Genomic DNA, 14,754 nt, shown 5'->3' on the forward strand with positions numbered 1-14,754 from the left:
AGATCTTTACCGCTTAAAAATGGCCAGAATTCTTTTTTTTTTTTAGCTTTGGAATAAAACTAAAACAACAAATACAAATAAAATACATTTAAGTGGCTTAGAGGCATACAATATTTCATTTCATAATTCTTCCATGTACAAAGTCGAAACAACAACAACATAGTTTTCCAGTGCTTTGGGGGATAAAATAAACAACAAACTATATCTAAAGAAAACAGACACTTCTTTGAATCAAAAAAATAAACTAAAAATAAATCACCTTCAATTTTTTCAATTCTATTCTTATCAGTACTGATCATAAGCTATGTCAAATAAAAGCCAAGCTCCTGGTCGGCCACAGCAGAGAATGACTCAGGTGCAACTCAGTAGCCGGTGAGAAAACAGCCTCCCTTTGTGTGGCAGTTTGAACAGCAGGGTCTGCAGTTTACTTCTGCAACTGACAGCCTCACTCCACTGACGCACAGGAGGCTTGTTAATGTGCTCATCTGAAAACAGCTCAAGGCATATACATATATATACATATACATATATGTATATATATGTATATATATATATACATATATATACATCAAACATACAGTATATATGTGTGTGCAAGTGTGTGAACAATAAAATGCATGCGTGTGTGAAGTGGGTGGGTACACGCCGCGTTAAAGGCATGTTTGAACGTAAGCGTGTGAATGTGTGCGACATGTGATTTTTCCAGTGATTACTACAACTACTGCTGCTGCTGCTGCCGTCAGCTGACACAAACCGTCTCTCTCTCTCTCTCTCTCTATTATCACATCGTGTCACTGTTACTACAAGGCCCACAGAGTCACATGGACCCGTTGACCTGGTATTAACTTCCATCCTGAGTGAGTAAGTGGACGAGTCTGGACGCTTATGCAGTTTTCTTATAGTTTACAGTTTACATACCAAGTCAACGCAGACGCGAGTAGATGTGCATTTCGAATTCAAGTGAACCAACGCAACCAACGAGTTGAAAATGTTCAACTTTGGAAAAGAATTTGACTTGCGATCGACACCGGTGGTCGTTGTTGCACAAAAATGGTGCAGTGTTGTTGGTGTGAACGCAGCATTAGCGTCCACCTCCTGTAGTCAAATGTTCTTTCATGTTACAGCGGCGTGACTAGTGTTGAGACTTTTCACGTCTCTTTTAACTCTCTCACTCACCACACAAACTGAAAGTGGACACATCTGTACAGTCAGACTCATGAAAGACATCATTTGTCTTGTTCGCTAAGAAATAGAGCATCAGTGTGTATTTTTTGTTTCTTTTTTAAAAGAAAGTGGGATGTGATGAAGATGGATGTCAGTACCGGGTTTGACCGATGCCATAGCGACAGAAAGATTAACAGCTTAGCTCCTGTGTTATTAATTATTTCGCTGGTACAGAAGCAAACTGAAGCTTTTACAGGCAAAACTGAGCTTGATAGTCAGTCTAACCTCTGGTCACGATGTCTAACATATAAAACTTATGAGGCTATGAGGAGCAGCAGCTGCACAAATCAGAAGGCACAGTGATGATGGATCATGGCCCTGACACAGTCCAGGTAAACATTTGTTTCTACTTAACACGATCCTGCTCGTCTGTTTCCAATACAGTACCTGAGTATTTTGACACCTCACAGATTGGGATGACTCTTAAAAAAGCCACTGACACAGTGTGAAAAAATTATTTAAGTCGTGGAAACTGAGGGACAGCATCGCATCTCCAAGATGAAAACATGACCTTTGTCTGACACCAAAACGACCAACGCTGAAGGCACTAAAGTAAGCTGGGATAGAAACAGACTGAGAAACAGAGCGTTGCGTCTCCGCCAGATAAAATATGCATGCACGTCCATGACGCCATTTCCATTTTACTCACTGTCGTTCACTCAATCATTTATGGTTACTAAAAGAGGTGGATGTAAAGGGGAAAATAACTAACCTCTATCAAGTGAGACAATGCACTCGGTTGTCCTTGTATCTGATAACTTCAGTCTAATTAAATGTTGTTGTTTTTTGTCCCTTGCCCAATTACGATTCAGAGCCACCTTCACGGAAGCACGGCCAAGACCGACACACTCCTGACCAGGCAGTGTCGCTTCACCCTGTGTAAATGCTCAGCCTGTTGGGCAGAGTTTGACGTTATCTCACGTGTACTCGTGTATGTTAGTGCAGATGTTGAGAGAGCTGTGTACCATATTTGTGTTTGTACCATTAACACCGTACTGTACCACTGAGTGGCACCAGTGTGTGTGTGTGTGTGTGTGTGCACGCGTGTTGTGACTCAGCGGTGGGTGAATATCTGATGTGATGCCTGGTGGCTGATTTCCTTTCCATCGTATGTGCTGTACATGTGTCTACATTTGCGTTCGACGTACCGTCGCTGATGCACCCCATGTGACACCTCTGTGTAAGTGTGTGTGTGCGCACGTGTCTACAGTATGTCTCCGTCCTCTATGCTGAAGCTGGACCTGCGGCTGGAGTCCACCGAGGCTTCGGGGGACATTGCTGAGAGCAGCGGGTCTCCGCCCATTGGGGACAAGGGCTCATCCATCATCAGGAAGCCCAACTCCCCTCTTCTCCCATGGCCTTCCAGTCCACCCAGTTCGCCCAGCCCCGACATGCCGTCTGAGAAGCCAGGTATACCATCACATAAGTCCAAAGACTGGGCGTAGTCAAAGGCCTGGGAGCTGCCCACAGTTGGGTACTGCAGGGGCTGCTGGTGCTGGTGCTGGTGCTGGAGGTGCTGAGGGAGCGGAGGCAGCTGCCTGGGCTGTGGCTGAGCCTGGCCCTGAGGGTGGAGGTGGTTTTGTGGAAGGAAGTGTTGCTGGGGGGCCTGGGGCTGAGCCTGGTTCTGGGGTAGGTGATGTGGCTGGTGGTGGACTTGTAACTGAGGGTGAGAAAGCTTCTCCTCTGGGCTGATCTCTTGTTTTATATAAGGGCCCATGATGTCAGTCAAGTTCAGGGCAGAGGGAGAGGGGCTGGCCAGGCCGTGCATCTGAGCCTGCATTTCCAACTCCTGCACACAGTGAGAGGACAACATCTTTATTATCAGAGCACTCGCTGCTGTGTTTGTTGTTTTTTGAATTTTGATTTCATAATATATAATATTTGACCGAATAAGAAAGTGTTTCAGTTGGACTGAATTGTACGTTTAAGTTCAAAGAATCTTGAAGGAATAAATGTTTATTTTTTGGAACTATAGAGAATAATTATTTACATGCGTCGGTAATAGCCAGCAGCAACCAGTGTGGCCTTGACATTACAGTTATCTAAGCTTGTTTTGTGTTTTGGTTACAGTTCATGTCCATGTTATTATTTACAACATTTTAAATGTATTCCTGTCAGCTTTAGATATGTTTTAGTACTTTTACTTTGAAATTATCATGAAAATCTTTACTGCAATATCATGATGGAATATTCTGGCTTTTTTTCCCCACCTATTGACCAGACTAGATGCTCACTGGCCCCAAGGTCATTTGAGTTTGACACCACTGTGTTAAGTTGTGTGTCTGTGTGTTACCTGGATGCGTAGCAACAGCTGTTTGTTGGCCATCTCCATTCTTTTGAAGTTGTTTTCCACCTCCCTGCTCCTCTGCACATCTTTCTGCATGCGTTTGATGTACTCGACTGATGCCCGCAATATAGTGCCTTTGTTCCAGCGCACATCACTATGCACACAGTAAAAAGAAAAAAACAATTTCCACATATAATTATGGTATTCATTCCACAATGTCACATACGCTGGAAAAGCAGCAAAGCAATCAACTCACAGGTCGTTGGTTTTGGGGATCATGGTGCCCAACTCTTTGATTCGATCATTGATGTTGAATCTCCTCCTTCTCTCAACTATTCAAGAGAAAAAGAAGATATGAGGGTGAGATTAAACAGGAAATGACACTGGTAAATATATTATGGACACAGTAGGACAGAGGAAACAAAGGCATGAAAAGGAAGAAGACAGAAGATAAAATACGGTAAGCTTGATAGATTGTGAACCTTGAAACTACAAGAGTTGAATTTGAGCGCGTCAACGCAGACTGTAACAGTGACTGAGTACAAGTATAAATCGAAGGCACACAGGTTAATACAGCATCACAAAACTACAAACCAGTGCATTTTATTTTCTCTACTATATTATAAAGGCCAAACTGGGATGCACGCGTGCACACTCTGTCACAGGCAATTACACTTAAGTGCCAGAGCAGCAAAAATGACCAAGTTAACCATCCACCCACTAGTTGCCCTATGTCAGCTAAATTATAGCAAGGAAGTGTAAAACTGTTTTTGCAAGGGACATATTATGATGTGTGTGCATGTATGTGTGTGTGTGCACACGGCATGCATACATTTATAAAGGACTTACTGAGATTGTGGTTGTCTTTCTTCTGTCTCTCCTTGGCCAGCGCACGGGCTTCTGTGTCTTTGCAATAACAAAAAGTGATTAACTAATGGCTGTGACTGAGTGACCACATCTCATCAGTTTTTTTTATGTACAGTGCAGTCGTACACATGACGTCACAACAGTTACTACATGGTTACTACAAAGTGCAAATGTACTACAATGTGCAAAACCTCGACATTCGCACCTGACAGTTCTCGTTTGATGGTCAGGTTGGCAGGACAGGAGTTACTGGTCGTAGCAATGGCCGGCCCCTTCATCCCAGGACCTGTATACACATCAAGGTGACTGCTAGACAGAGGGAGCTGAACACACACACAGACAGACATGTACACAACAAAACACACACATTTAGACAACATTGTACTTGTACATGACAACTTTATACTGCATTTGGAATAGATGTTTGGTAGAAATAAGGCAAGAAGGTTGAAAATATTCTATATGCCTTCATGCAATGTCATATAACTGGTTTTCTCTCTGTGAGTGGATTGGTTGCCATCTCATCAAAGTGGAAAAAGGCAAAGAAACACAATGGAATGGTTCTGCAGAGTCCTTGATTAAATTATATTCATTTTAATGTTGAATTTAATCAAAATCACTGGTGTTGAATCCAAAATAATCAGTCTTTTCTTTGACGACGTATTTACTGCTTCACACACTTGAGCGAATAACTTTACGGTCAGTGTTGGTGCTTATTGTGCCATAAAAGAGCAGATAGTGGGAGATAATGCAATAATATCACACCTAAGGATGACCTGCCAAATGCACAGCAATGATTGACCATCATGTCGTCTATCTTATCTCTCTTTATGGCAGGATTCTCTCCTTCTCCAGCTCCTGAACTCACACTCGTGGCTAGGTCTCGCTAACTCTTGCACTTTAGACATTGTGTAAAAACTGCAATGTGGCTCGGTATGGACCCCCCTAAAACAACATAATTTCCTTTTAATGACATGGTTTAACGAGTGTGATGGACTTTTTATGCCCGGTTGCGAACTATGTCGTTTCTTCCTGGAGCGAGGGCAAATGTGTTGCTGCTAATGAGGCCTGAAAGATAAGGTATCTGTACCTTATCTGTTAGCTACTCTGTGAGATCAAACACACTCACACAGGGTGACGTCTGTATGTAAATGATACGCTCCGTTATATTTCTCAAAAAGGAAATAGAGAATGCAATTTTCTTATAATCTATTTATTACATTATCATTTTGTGTGTGATGTGTGTGGGGGGAAAAAAACCCGTCACAATAACCCGCACTTCCACTGCTGATGTGCTGTGATGTAAGTGACACTTCACGTTAATTGTATGTTCAACTGTTTTAGTAATAAGTAAATAACATATTATACTATGGTGGTGACCTTATTAATAGTGGACATGATGGTAACAGGAACTGTACGCTTCAGATGACTGCTTTCTGAAGTCAACATTGTCCCGACCACACTGACCTCCAGTGTCCTGGCTGGAGAGCCTGCCTCTCATCATACCATAAAACTCAATTAAACAAACATGACTGGGACTCAGTATGGCTCAGTTTAACCATCCACACACACACACACATGCACATTTAAATAGTAAAACTGCTCACTTGTGACTGGTATTCAGTGGTGTTCCCAGCTCTTACTGAACTTTGAGATTCCAAGAATTCCATGCAGTTTGCCGCTTTAATCCGCATCAGGATTAGCAGGTGAGTTTTACTTAGTGGTCTGTCAGTTGAGAATAATGCTCCAAATGTTGTTTCCAGTGTGTCAGAACAATGTGTCACACTGAAACACTGCTCGCATCAGTAAGATGTTGTGAAACTATCTCAGTCAGGCTATTGTGTGCTGGCTTCATGCACACTGATTATCCTCAGGGCTGATCAATCACCTAAGCTAATCAATCAGTGTGATGATACGCATGTGCGCACGCACGCGCACACACACACACACACACACTTAACAAAACACATGCATGCGGACGCAGACACACTGATTTAACAAATCAACCACAGAGGACATGCTGTTAGATAAAGCTACACGAAACAAACTCCTTTTTCTGTTTCTCTCTCACTCACACGTACACACGCATGTACACATTAACATACACACAACATGCAGTGTAGAACTGAACATGATGTTCAACACCAACTCGAATTGAAGACACAATCCTGATTCTGGCCCAAATACACACACAGACATACATTATAAAACCCTCCTCCACCTCACTGCCCCTGCTGTGGCTCATCTTATAATCAGAGACCTGAGGCTGGGAGTTAGAGCTGCCTCTGCATCAGTTCAATTGTGCTTCACTCAGACTGAAAACTCCAACTCCCACACAGCAGCAACTAAAGCTCACATAACAGCAATCTTACAAACAAAACTTCAGTGTCTTACCAGCTGAATCTGTTCCCCTTCAAAAACTTCCACAATGGCATACGTCTTATTCATCTCCTTCATCTTCCTCTCCTTCCGTCACTGAGTTGTGGCTCTTTCTTCTTCTCTCACAGGCAAAAGCAGCACGCTGAGCTCTCTCTCTCTTTCTCTCTATCTCTCTCCAACTCTGGCTATCTCTCTGCCACTGCTACCCTTGTCCTGGGAGAATGACCTCAGCAGCAACGATTGTCTTTCTTCTACCTCTGCTCCCCACCAAACAAGAGTGAACTTTCCCCTAACTGGACTTTCAGCCTGTTTTCCCCTTGCACAAATTGCACTCATCCCCCTTTCCCTCCACCCTTCCTTGCCTCCTCCTCTCCTCCTCCACCTCCCTCCCTGTCTGAATGTCTTGTAAACAAGTTGAACGCTAACTGCTGGCAGTTTAATTGTTAATTTTCTGAGTTTGTTACATCAAACACAGAGTGCTGCACAGTCTTTATCCAACATGTTGTCTGCAGTGCTGGGTACCGCTGCTATCTATAGGATTCCGATTCACAAGGTCCCGATTCCATTCAATATTAATTCATTTAGAGATATTTAAGTTTCCATACCAATTTTGCTTGGTTACGAAAGAGAACTAACGCTGTAAATTGTAAATCATTTGCATCTCTGTAACCTGGTGCATTAAGACATTAATGTTTACATTAATAAGGGTGTTGTGAGCAGCTATGACTTCTTTGCTACAATCATGACACCAAAGCATCTGAAAAGTGGCGTGTGGAAGTATTTCTGGTTCTACACCATAAATGATTAAGTAACAAACACACCTGCAGACTCAGGTGTTAGCTTAGTGGTCACGGACAAGAAATCACATCCATCTGAGAACTTCATGAATCAATAGAGGATCTTCCAATAAAATATCACGATGAATCAGAAAATCGACTTTAAACCCAGCCTTTTAGTTGCCTGTACAGTTTCGAAACACTTAATTTAATTAAACACTTATGCTTGCTGGCTTGTTTGTGGATGCCTGGGGACAAGGACAGACTGACAGCCAAAGAAAGTCCGTTTAGGGCATAAATGCTGGCCTGAACACACTGAACAGTACATTTGACATGGTTTAAAAGTCTAACAACTGTACAACCAGCAAAACCATCACTAATAACAGTGACAGAAACTAAGAACATGAAGGGTGAAAAGAGAGGGAGGGAGAGCAACAGGAACAGCTTGGCTTCCATGGAGGGAATTAAACTCATTCTCTCACACATCTGTGAGCGTGGACAGCAACTTTAAACTCGAGAAAAAGATAAGCTCAGTAGTAAAAACTAGCTTCTTCCAATTAAGGCTCCTTGCCAAGGTGAAGGAGTCCCTTGAAAGGGCAATTCACGCCTTCGTTACCTCTCGACTACTGTAATAATCTCTATATTTGCCCCGATCAGTCGGCTCTCCGGAGCATACAGGTTGTCCAAAATGTTGCTGCTCGCCTTCTGACTGGGACACTGGCTCCCTTTCTATTTTAGGATTAATTTTAAGATCTTATTACTTGCTTTTAAATGTCTCAATGGTCTGGCACCCGACAGAGTGCTTGAGGCCAGGGGAAATAGGGATATCCTTCCTTTACTTGTGAGAGCTGCCCAGACCTTTGAGCTACTCAAAAACTTCTCAAGACATATCTCTTCTTGCTGGCTTTTAACACTAGGACACCTTCGCCTCACTGTAAAGACATGGACTATCCTAACTTATTCCTTATTCTATTGTTCTGTGGTTTCATCCTCTGCTAATTGTAGTTTATTGTTAAAAATCTCTGCCAAATCCAATATGCAGATCATCTGCTGTGGTGACCCCTCGAGAGGGAGAGGCCAAAGGATATAAAATTTAAAAAACGGTTTTGTTTCATAATTATTATTATTATTATCTAGCCTCTTATTGAGTAATAGAAATAATTTTAGTAATAAAATGTTTTACTTCAGTATTGAACTGTACTGTACACTGTAAACTGGAAAAAACGATTCAACTGAGAGTTTACCAAAGGTATTTAGATTCTTAAAAAGGAAGTTTTGAGTACCCTTTGGTCATAATCACACAAAAACAGAAAATAGCAAGTTATATGTGGCATATAAACAAATAAAACTCAAGTGGGCGTTAAAGTGCACCTTTTGTCCCTCTGTTGTAGTAGTTCTACTTACTGTGTTGGGCATCTGCACAAGGTCAGTGTATGCTTGAATATCATCATAACTGGACTGCATGCTGATGATGTCATCAATTACCTCATCCATCTGGGAAAAAAAGGAGGGCAACAGCATTAGCAATGTGATTATGAAAAGAACCATAATGTCAAACTGAGGAAAATCCAGTCACTACTTGTACATTCATTCAAGCATCCGAAAGCTGATCCTCCACAGGAACGTCAGGTGCAGGCACTCAAGAGAAAAGACTATTTCTATGTGATGGACTCGGTAAGAGATAAAACAATTTTCTACTGTGACACAGAAATAAGCAAGTTTGAGCGGCGTAGGCGGGGAGAGTTGGTCAAAGTCTGCCCGGTTCAAAGAGTACTCCCCTTGTCACTTGTTAAGCTGTAATGACTGCTGCATGGTCATAATAAGGCATTTAAATTCAGATGATAGCCAGTGTCAAGTTAGTCAACACATTGTACGCACGACACATTAACACCAGCGCATTTACAGACCCTGAAAGCCAATTAAATTATTATGATACATTCATAAAATGCAGAGAAGACACTTTCGAGGTAATAGTCAATCCTCGTAAGTTTTTATGGAGTGTAATTATATCATATTTCAGGGATATTTGTTCAATTTGCTTCTTGTAAAATGTACTTTATAACGGAAGCAGGATTTCTGCCCGACGTGCGGGCGACTACCTCGTTCTCGTGGCTGGAGCTGAGGTTGAGCATGGCCATGGGGCTGTTGGGTGCACTGTTGCCAGTCATGAGCTGCTCGGTGCGCATGTGCGGGGACTGGAGGGGAGGGGGGGCAGATGCTGAACCTCCTGCGGGTCCCATTTTTGTGGGGGAAGTGGGTGGAACCAGCCCGGCTACTGCATGGACCATCTAATGACAGAGAGAGAGAGAGAGAGAGAGAGAGAGAGAGAGAGGGGGTGACAGAGAGAGAGAGAGAATTAAAAACCATGAATACAGACAAAATAATACACAATAAAACATAAACCACCCTACTGTGCGAGTTCAAAACAAAGTACCTGTTTGGTGGCGAAGGTGGTCGACAGGTATTCTTTCACCTGTTGCCTCCGAGACTGGCGGATGTGGTAGTCTGTAGGATTCTCAAGGTGAGTCTCTACCTGTATGAAAGATGGACAGTCAAAAGAGGCCAACAATTCTAACACTGCAACAACAAATCTGTTATTATCAACTTCTAAATAAGCTGCTAGACATTTTAAGTGAATAATAAATTGAACAAAAGAAACACATTCTGTTATTTCAGCTTCTGAAATGTGATCATGCTCTGGAAAATGAATATCTTTGGCTTGTGGACAAAACAAGACATTTGTAGACATCAATAGATTTAAGACCATTTTTGTAGTCAAAATAACTAATTAATTGAGAAGTTTAAATAACAATGAAAATATCTGTTTGTTGTTGTGTTACTTTTACTTGAATACAAACAAATGATCTGGATTCCTGACACATCTTATGTCCCAAGTGAAACAATAACATACACACAAACCAACACCATCAATGTGTGTACATTTTAAATTATACAAACATATTTGGTAGGGCAGTTTTAAAATTGTATTAAAACACAAAACACACAACATATTGAGTATTCAGATACACACCTGTTCTCCCTGTCCCCTGAGGCAGTGATTTGACATAAAAGACAGTAGTAATGCCTACAAGCGTAAAGCTACACTAAATCCCGTGCTGTGGCTACAAAGAGCAATGGGTTAGCCTCATTCCTTCACATCAAAGAGCAAAGCTCAGTATAGAGGATGGCCACTCCTCATTACTACAGTGGAAAGATTTAACTCTTTTACAAAAACAACCAGAAACTTTTCAACAACCATTAACTCCCACTCCCCCTACTTTGTGTATTTATATATTCTAATTTCCAACAAGTACACCGACTGGCTGTCAGCTGCTTGGCTCTCATAAGGTAGAGGAACAACTATCCACCCCATAGCAGTTTGACCTATCTGACCCAGCACTGTCAGCATCAGTGAAGTCCAAAGAAACCCAGCACAGGACTCATGGCAGACTCAGATGTCTGTCCTGGTGGACACGCAACTCACCTTATCAACAACATGAAGGGAAAGATACGGACAAGCCCGAACACAGAGATTTCATAAGCAACATTCCACGCAGACACCCACACACACATGCATGCACACTCTGAGTAAACTGTCAACATGTAAGTCGCTACAAGTGGATGCGATCTGTAGATTGACAGTTCAAAATATCATAAAGTAACACACACACACAGCTATATAAAGGAGCATTGCACAGAGCCACATACACACACACACAAATACACAGTAAACACACACCATAAAAGATAAGGACACACAGAGGCATCTTTGGAATCAGGCAGAATGTCACTTCAGCCTTATCTGTCCCATTCTGACTCAGACTATCTACATCGCTCCTGTCTGTCCTATCGCACAACATGTCAAACCTCTCTTATCTACCGGTCGTCCTCCCTCCTCTGTCTCCCTCACTGCTTGGTGCTGCTGCTGCTGCTGCTCCACCACATTTTTTCTCTCTCTGCCTTTTACAAATCTGTCCCTGATTTTTCCGTGTGAGGCCGTGTTGCCGTGTGAGAGGTTATAACATCCAGTGGAGCCTCTGTCGCGCACTGCTCTTAAAAGGCCTCTTATCAAACATCTTTTCCCTCTTCTGCCAATTGACGAGCTGAAATCTGTTTGCCTTTGTAGTGCACATTTTGACCTCAGGTGATTCACAGACATTTTACTGCACTCGTTGCATTTTTCCCACAGACTGCACACTTTATAGTTTTTCTCATTTTACTGCCTCAGAATCATTCATTAGGTGCATCGATCATGCATTGAAAATTCAATTCCGGGTTCACGTCCCGGTCCAGGCTTTTCTGTGTGGAGTTTGTGTGAGTGTGGGTTTTCTTACGGGAACTCTGTTTTCCTCCCACATGTCCAAAAACATGCAGAGATTAGCTGGACACTGTAAGTGACCCTAGGTGTCAAGCAGAGTGAATGGTTGTTCGTCTTTGTGTGTTGGTCGTGCGATGGACCGCCTTTTGCCCTATGTCAGCTGGGATTGGCACCAGCAGCCCCGCAGGAATATACTGTAAATTTTCAAAACTGAAGGCTGAGAACTTAAAATATTGTTGGTAAGTAATATATTGTAGTATAATCTTTTGATGCAAACACAGTTGAATATCAATGCTACCCTTTGCAACCCTATCTACTCCACAGGTGTATTAATTTTTTGCCAAGATTTTGTATTTATGAAGGAACTGGACCAATGGTGACTCATCAATAGGGGGTGCTAGGGCACTGTCCCCATCAACAATGCAGACAAAAGGAGGAAACTTTCTGTTCAACATAAATAATTGTATTCACTTGATTACTTTCTGTGTAAATATAGAAGTTTCTAACTCTGGCAATGAATGACCCTAATAAAATAGCTGTGTTATGCCAATATTACCCAGAATGGTCAGACATGTAAACATCTTACTCAGGTTACTGCCTGGGTCTGCTCTTGTGTGCAGCTGTAAATCTGGCAGCATCAGCATTGGCACATGGTTTCTTCTCTACAGCACATATACAGAAACGTCTTTACAGTACATTTGTGCACGTCAAAGTGGTTTGAAACAGGCGACGCTCAATCTCTCTCTCTTCTCTCCGCGTCTCTCTCTCTCACAGTTCCAAACAACGATTGTCATGTTTGATCTTTAATCAGACACCCACCCATCACATTGAACCCTGTCAGCTGTTTTACTCTTCATTTCTTTTGATGCATAAAAGTTAAAGTCTGTAGGATCACAATAATTACACCACATAACTTGTAGAAAGACCTTCATGACATACTGAAGTTTTCTTTACATTCACCATCATCAAATATATGCTCAAGTCAAGCTCAAGTGCTTTACCCGCCCCCCCCAATGATCCATGACAGTTAAAGGGGACATATTATGCAAAATCAACTTTTTAACCATTTCAATACTTATATTTGGGACTCTGGAGGCCCTACCAGTCGCCAAAGTGAGGAAAACGAATACTCGGTCATGTTTTCGTGGTCCCCCTTAGTGTAAGTATAGGCGATAAAACATGCGATGTTGAATTCCCTGCGCTTATGACGGCAGCATGCGCATTTCACCACAAATGTTACCACCCCCACGAGTAAGTAAGTTTACTTGAGAGCTCCACCTCAGCTCCACCTTGTCCCTGCGAGAGTGCAGGCGAGGGAGGAAGAGTGGTATTATGTCAACGCGGAGGGACAAGTGTGTTGTTGGTGGCTGCACAGTGGAGCACAGAGTTTTACACAAACTTCCAGCCTCAGAGGATTTGTGTGTCCAGTGGATTAATTTTATATTTGAAGCTAATGTGCCGGATAAAGTCAGCAAACGTATATTCGCACCACTTCGCATCAGACTGCGGCCAGCGGTCGCCGTATTTAGTCAGCGACTGTATTTCACCGACATACACATTTTTAAGAAAAGGTCACATAGAGCTCATAACTGACCATTCTGACACGTACTAATTAAATTTGTTCAGTACGTCCTCCATGACCGGAGCACAGACTCAGTTTGATACAGTCACATACAGCAGGAGTGGCCGTTTATGCAGCTCGCTGATTATACAGCACCGCTGATCGCCACCACTGATCGCCAGCTCCGGAGCACAGACTCAGTCTGATACAGTCATATACAGCGGCAGTTTATTCAGCTCGTCGCGCGCCGCTGGCGATCAGTGGTGGCGTTCAGCGGTGTGTCGGAGGTCTCTTCCTGTGACGGCACTCACGCTGCCATGTTGTTATTGTCAGAGTACTACTGGAGGGAGGGGGAGAGAAATGGAGCAGAGGGAACGGGAGCTGAGCGAGTGAGCACTGTAAAGAGGACAAATCAGAAACCCCCTAGAAGAAGTGGGTGTGTGTTTGCCTGTGTCATTACATGTTCATTAGGACACAGGGAACAATTTTAATTGGGGAAATAGGGTATAATATGTCCCCTTTAAGGTCTGGACTCAGTATATGGCAGTATATCTCTGCTTCAGTCCCTACTGACCTTAAGGATCTCCACGGGGACCTGCATGCTTTGGTATTGCTGTGGGGCGCTAATGGCAGGGGTGGGTGCAGGTGGCCCGGCCATGCGCTGCTGCATGTACGGCTGCAGGACTGCATTCTGGTGCTGCTGCTGCCGCTCACGCTGCTCCTCTTGCTGCAGCTGGTCCCGCATCAGCTGGATACACAAACACACATGCACACACACACATATTAGTGGAAGAACTGGCTGCCATATGTAGATGCCCTTCAATACTGGCACACCACCCGACCTTCCTCTCACATTACATATTCTGTTTAATAATAGCTAATAAAGCTAAGCAAAAGGCTGGCATGTATGTATACTGTACGGTGCAGTGGGGGTGTTTTACCTGCATCCGCAGCCCGATGCGTGAGGCCATTGCTGGGGGGCGAGGGGGCAGGGGAGGGCGAGCCGACGTCAGTGCACCGCAGTCCAGCCCGAGAGGTAGAGGAGGCTGTGGAGAAGGGTGTAGAAGAAATGTGGAGTCATTCAATAAAACTATTTGTGTCATGAAGTAAACATCAGCTTATTAATGATTCATTCCCAAAAGTCAAAGAGAAAGTAAAAGTCTCAATTAATACACTAATGAAATAAGTCCGTCTGCTTCCTCTTACTGCTGGTCAAGAAGTGACTCATGTCACCAAAACACGGGTGCTGTTGCTAATCCCGAGACTTACCCCAGGCCTCACATGAGCCAGCAGGGCTTTCTGAAAGGACAACTCTAGGTCCATATTCTAACCGCCCTCCCTT

At 43.1% G+C, this 14,754-nt stretch overlaps 1 protein-coding gene across 2 annotated transcripts; it reads right to left on the minus strand.

The window, feature by feature from the left end:
* Positions 1-553: 553 nt before the first annotated feature.
* tfeb (transcription factor EB) lies at positions 554-14,484 on the minus strand. Of its 2 annotated transcripts, none has more exons than XM_044024455.1 (10): positions 14,354-14,484; positions 13,987-14,160; positions 9,968-10,066; positions 9,633-9,821; positions 8,938-9,027; positions 4,584-4,701; positions 4,361-4,417; positions 3,768-3,843; positions 3,518-3,665; positions 554-3,013 (listed from the first exon to the last, which is right to left on the minus strand). In XM_044024455.1, exons 1-10 carry the CDS (start codon positions 14,381-14,383, stop codon positions 2,429-2,431), a joined length of 1,566 nt encoding a protein of 521 aa, XP_043880390.1. In that variant the 5' UTR covers positions 14,384-14,484; the 3' UTR covers positions 554-2,428. The 2 variants fall into 2 exon arrangements, with proteins under 2 accessions (XP_043880390.1, XP_043880389.1); XM_044024454.1 differs by having other exon boundaries at positions 3,518-3,674.
* Between the last annotated feature and the right edge of the window lie 270 nt (positions 14,485-14,754).

The sequence above is a fragment of the Solea senegalensis genome, linkage group LG4 (genome assembly GCF_019176455.1).
Source record: "Solea senegalensis isolate Sse05_10M linkage group LG4, IFAPA_SoseM_1, whole genome shotgun sequence".
NCBI lineage: Eukaryota > Metazoa > Chordata > Actinopteri > Pleuronectiformes > Soleidae > Solea > Solea senegalensis.

Excerpts from the sequence above, each read along its gene's own strand:
- tfeb (XM_044024454.1), bottom strand. The coding sequence starts at position 14,383 with ATGGCCTCACGCATCGGGCTGCGGATGCAG. Across the intron at positions 9,822-9,967 it reads CCACCTTCGCCACCAAACAG|ATGGTCCATGCAGTAGCCGG; the intron begins GTACTTTGTTTT and ends CTCTGTCATTAG. Across the intron at positions 3,675-3,767 it reads ATCCCCAAAACCAACGACCT|TGTGCATAGTGATGTGCGCT; the intron begins GTGAGTTGATTG and ends TTCTTTTTACTG.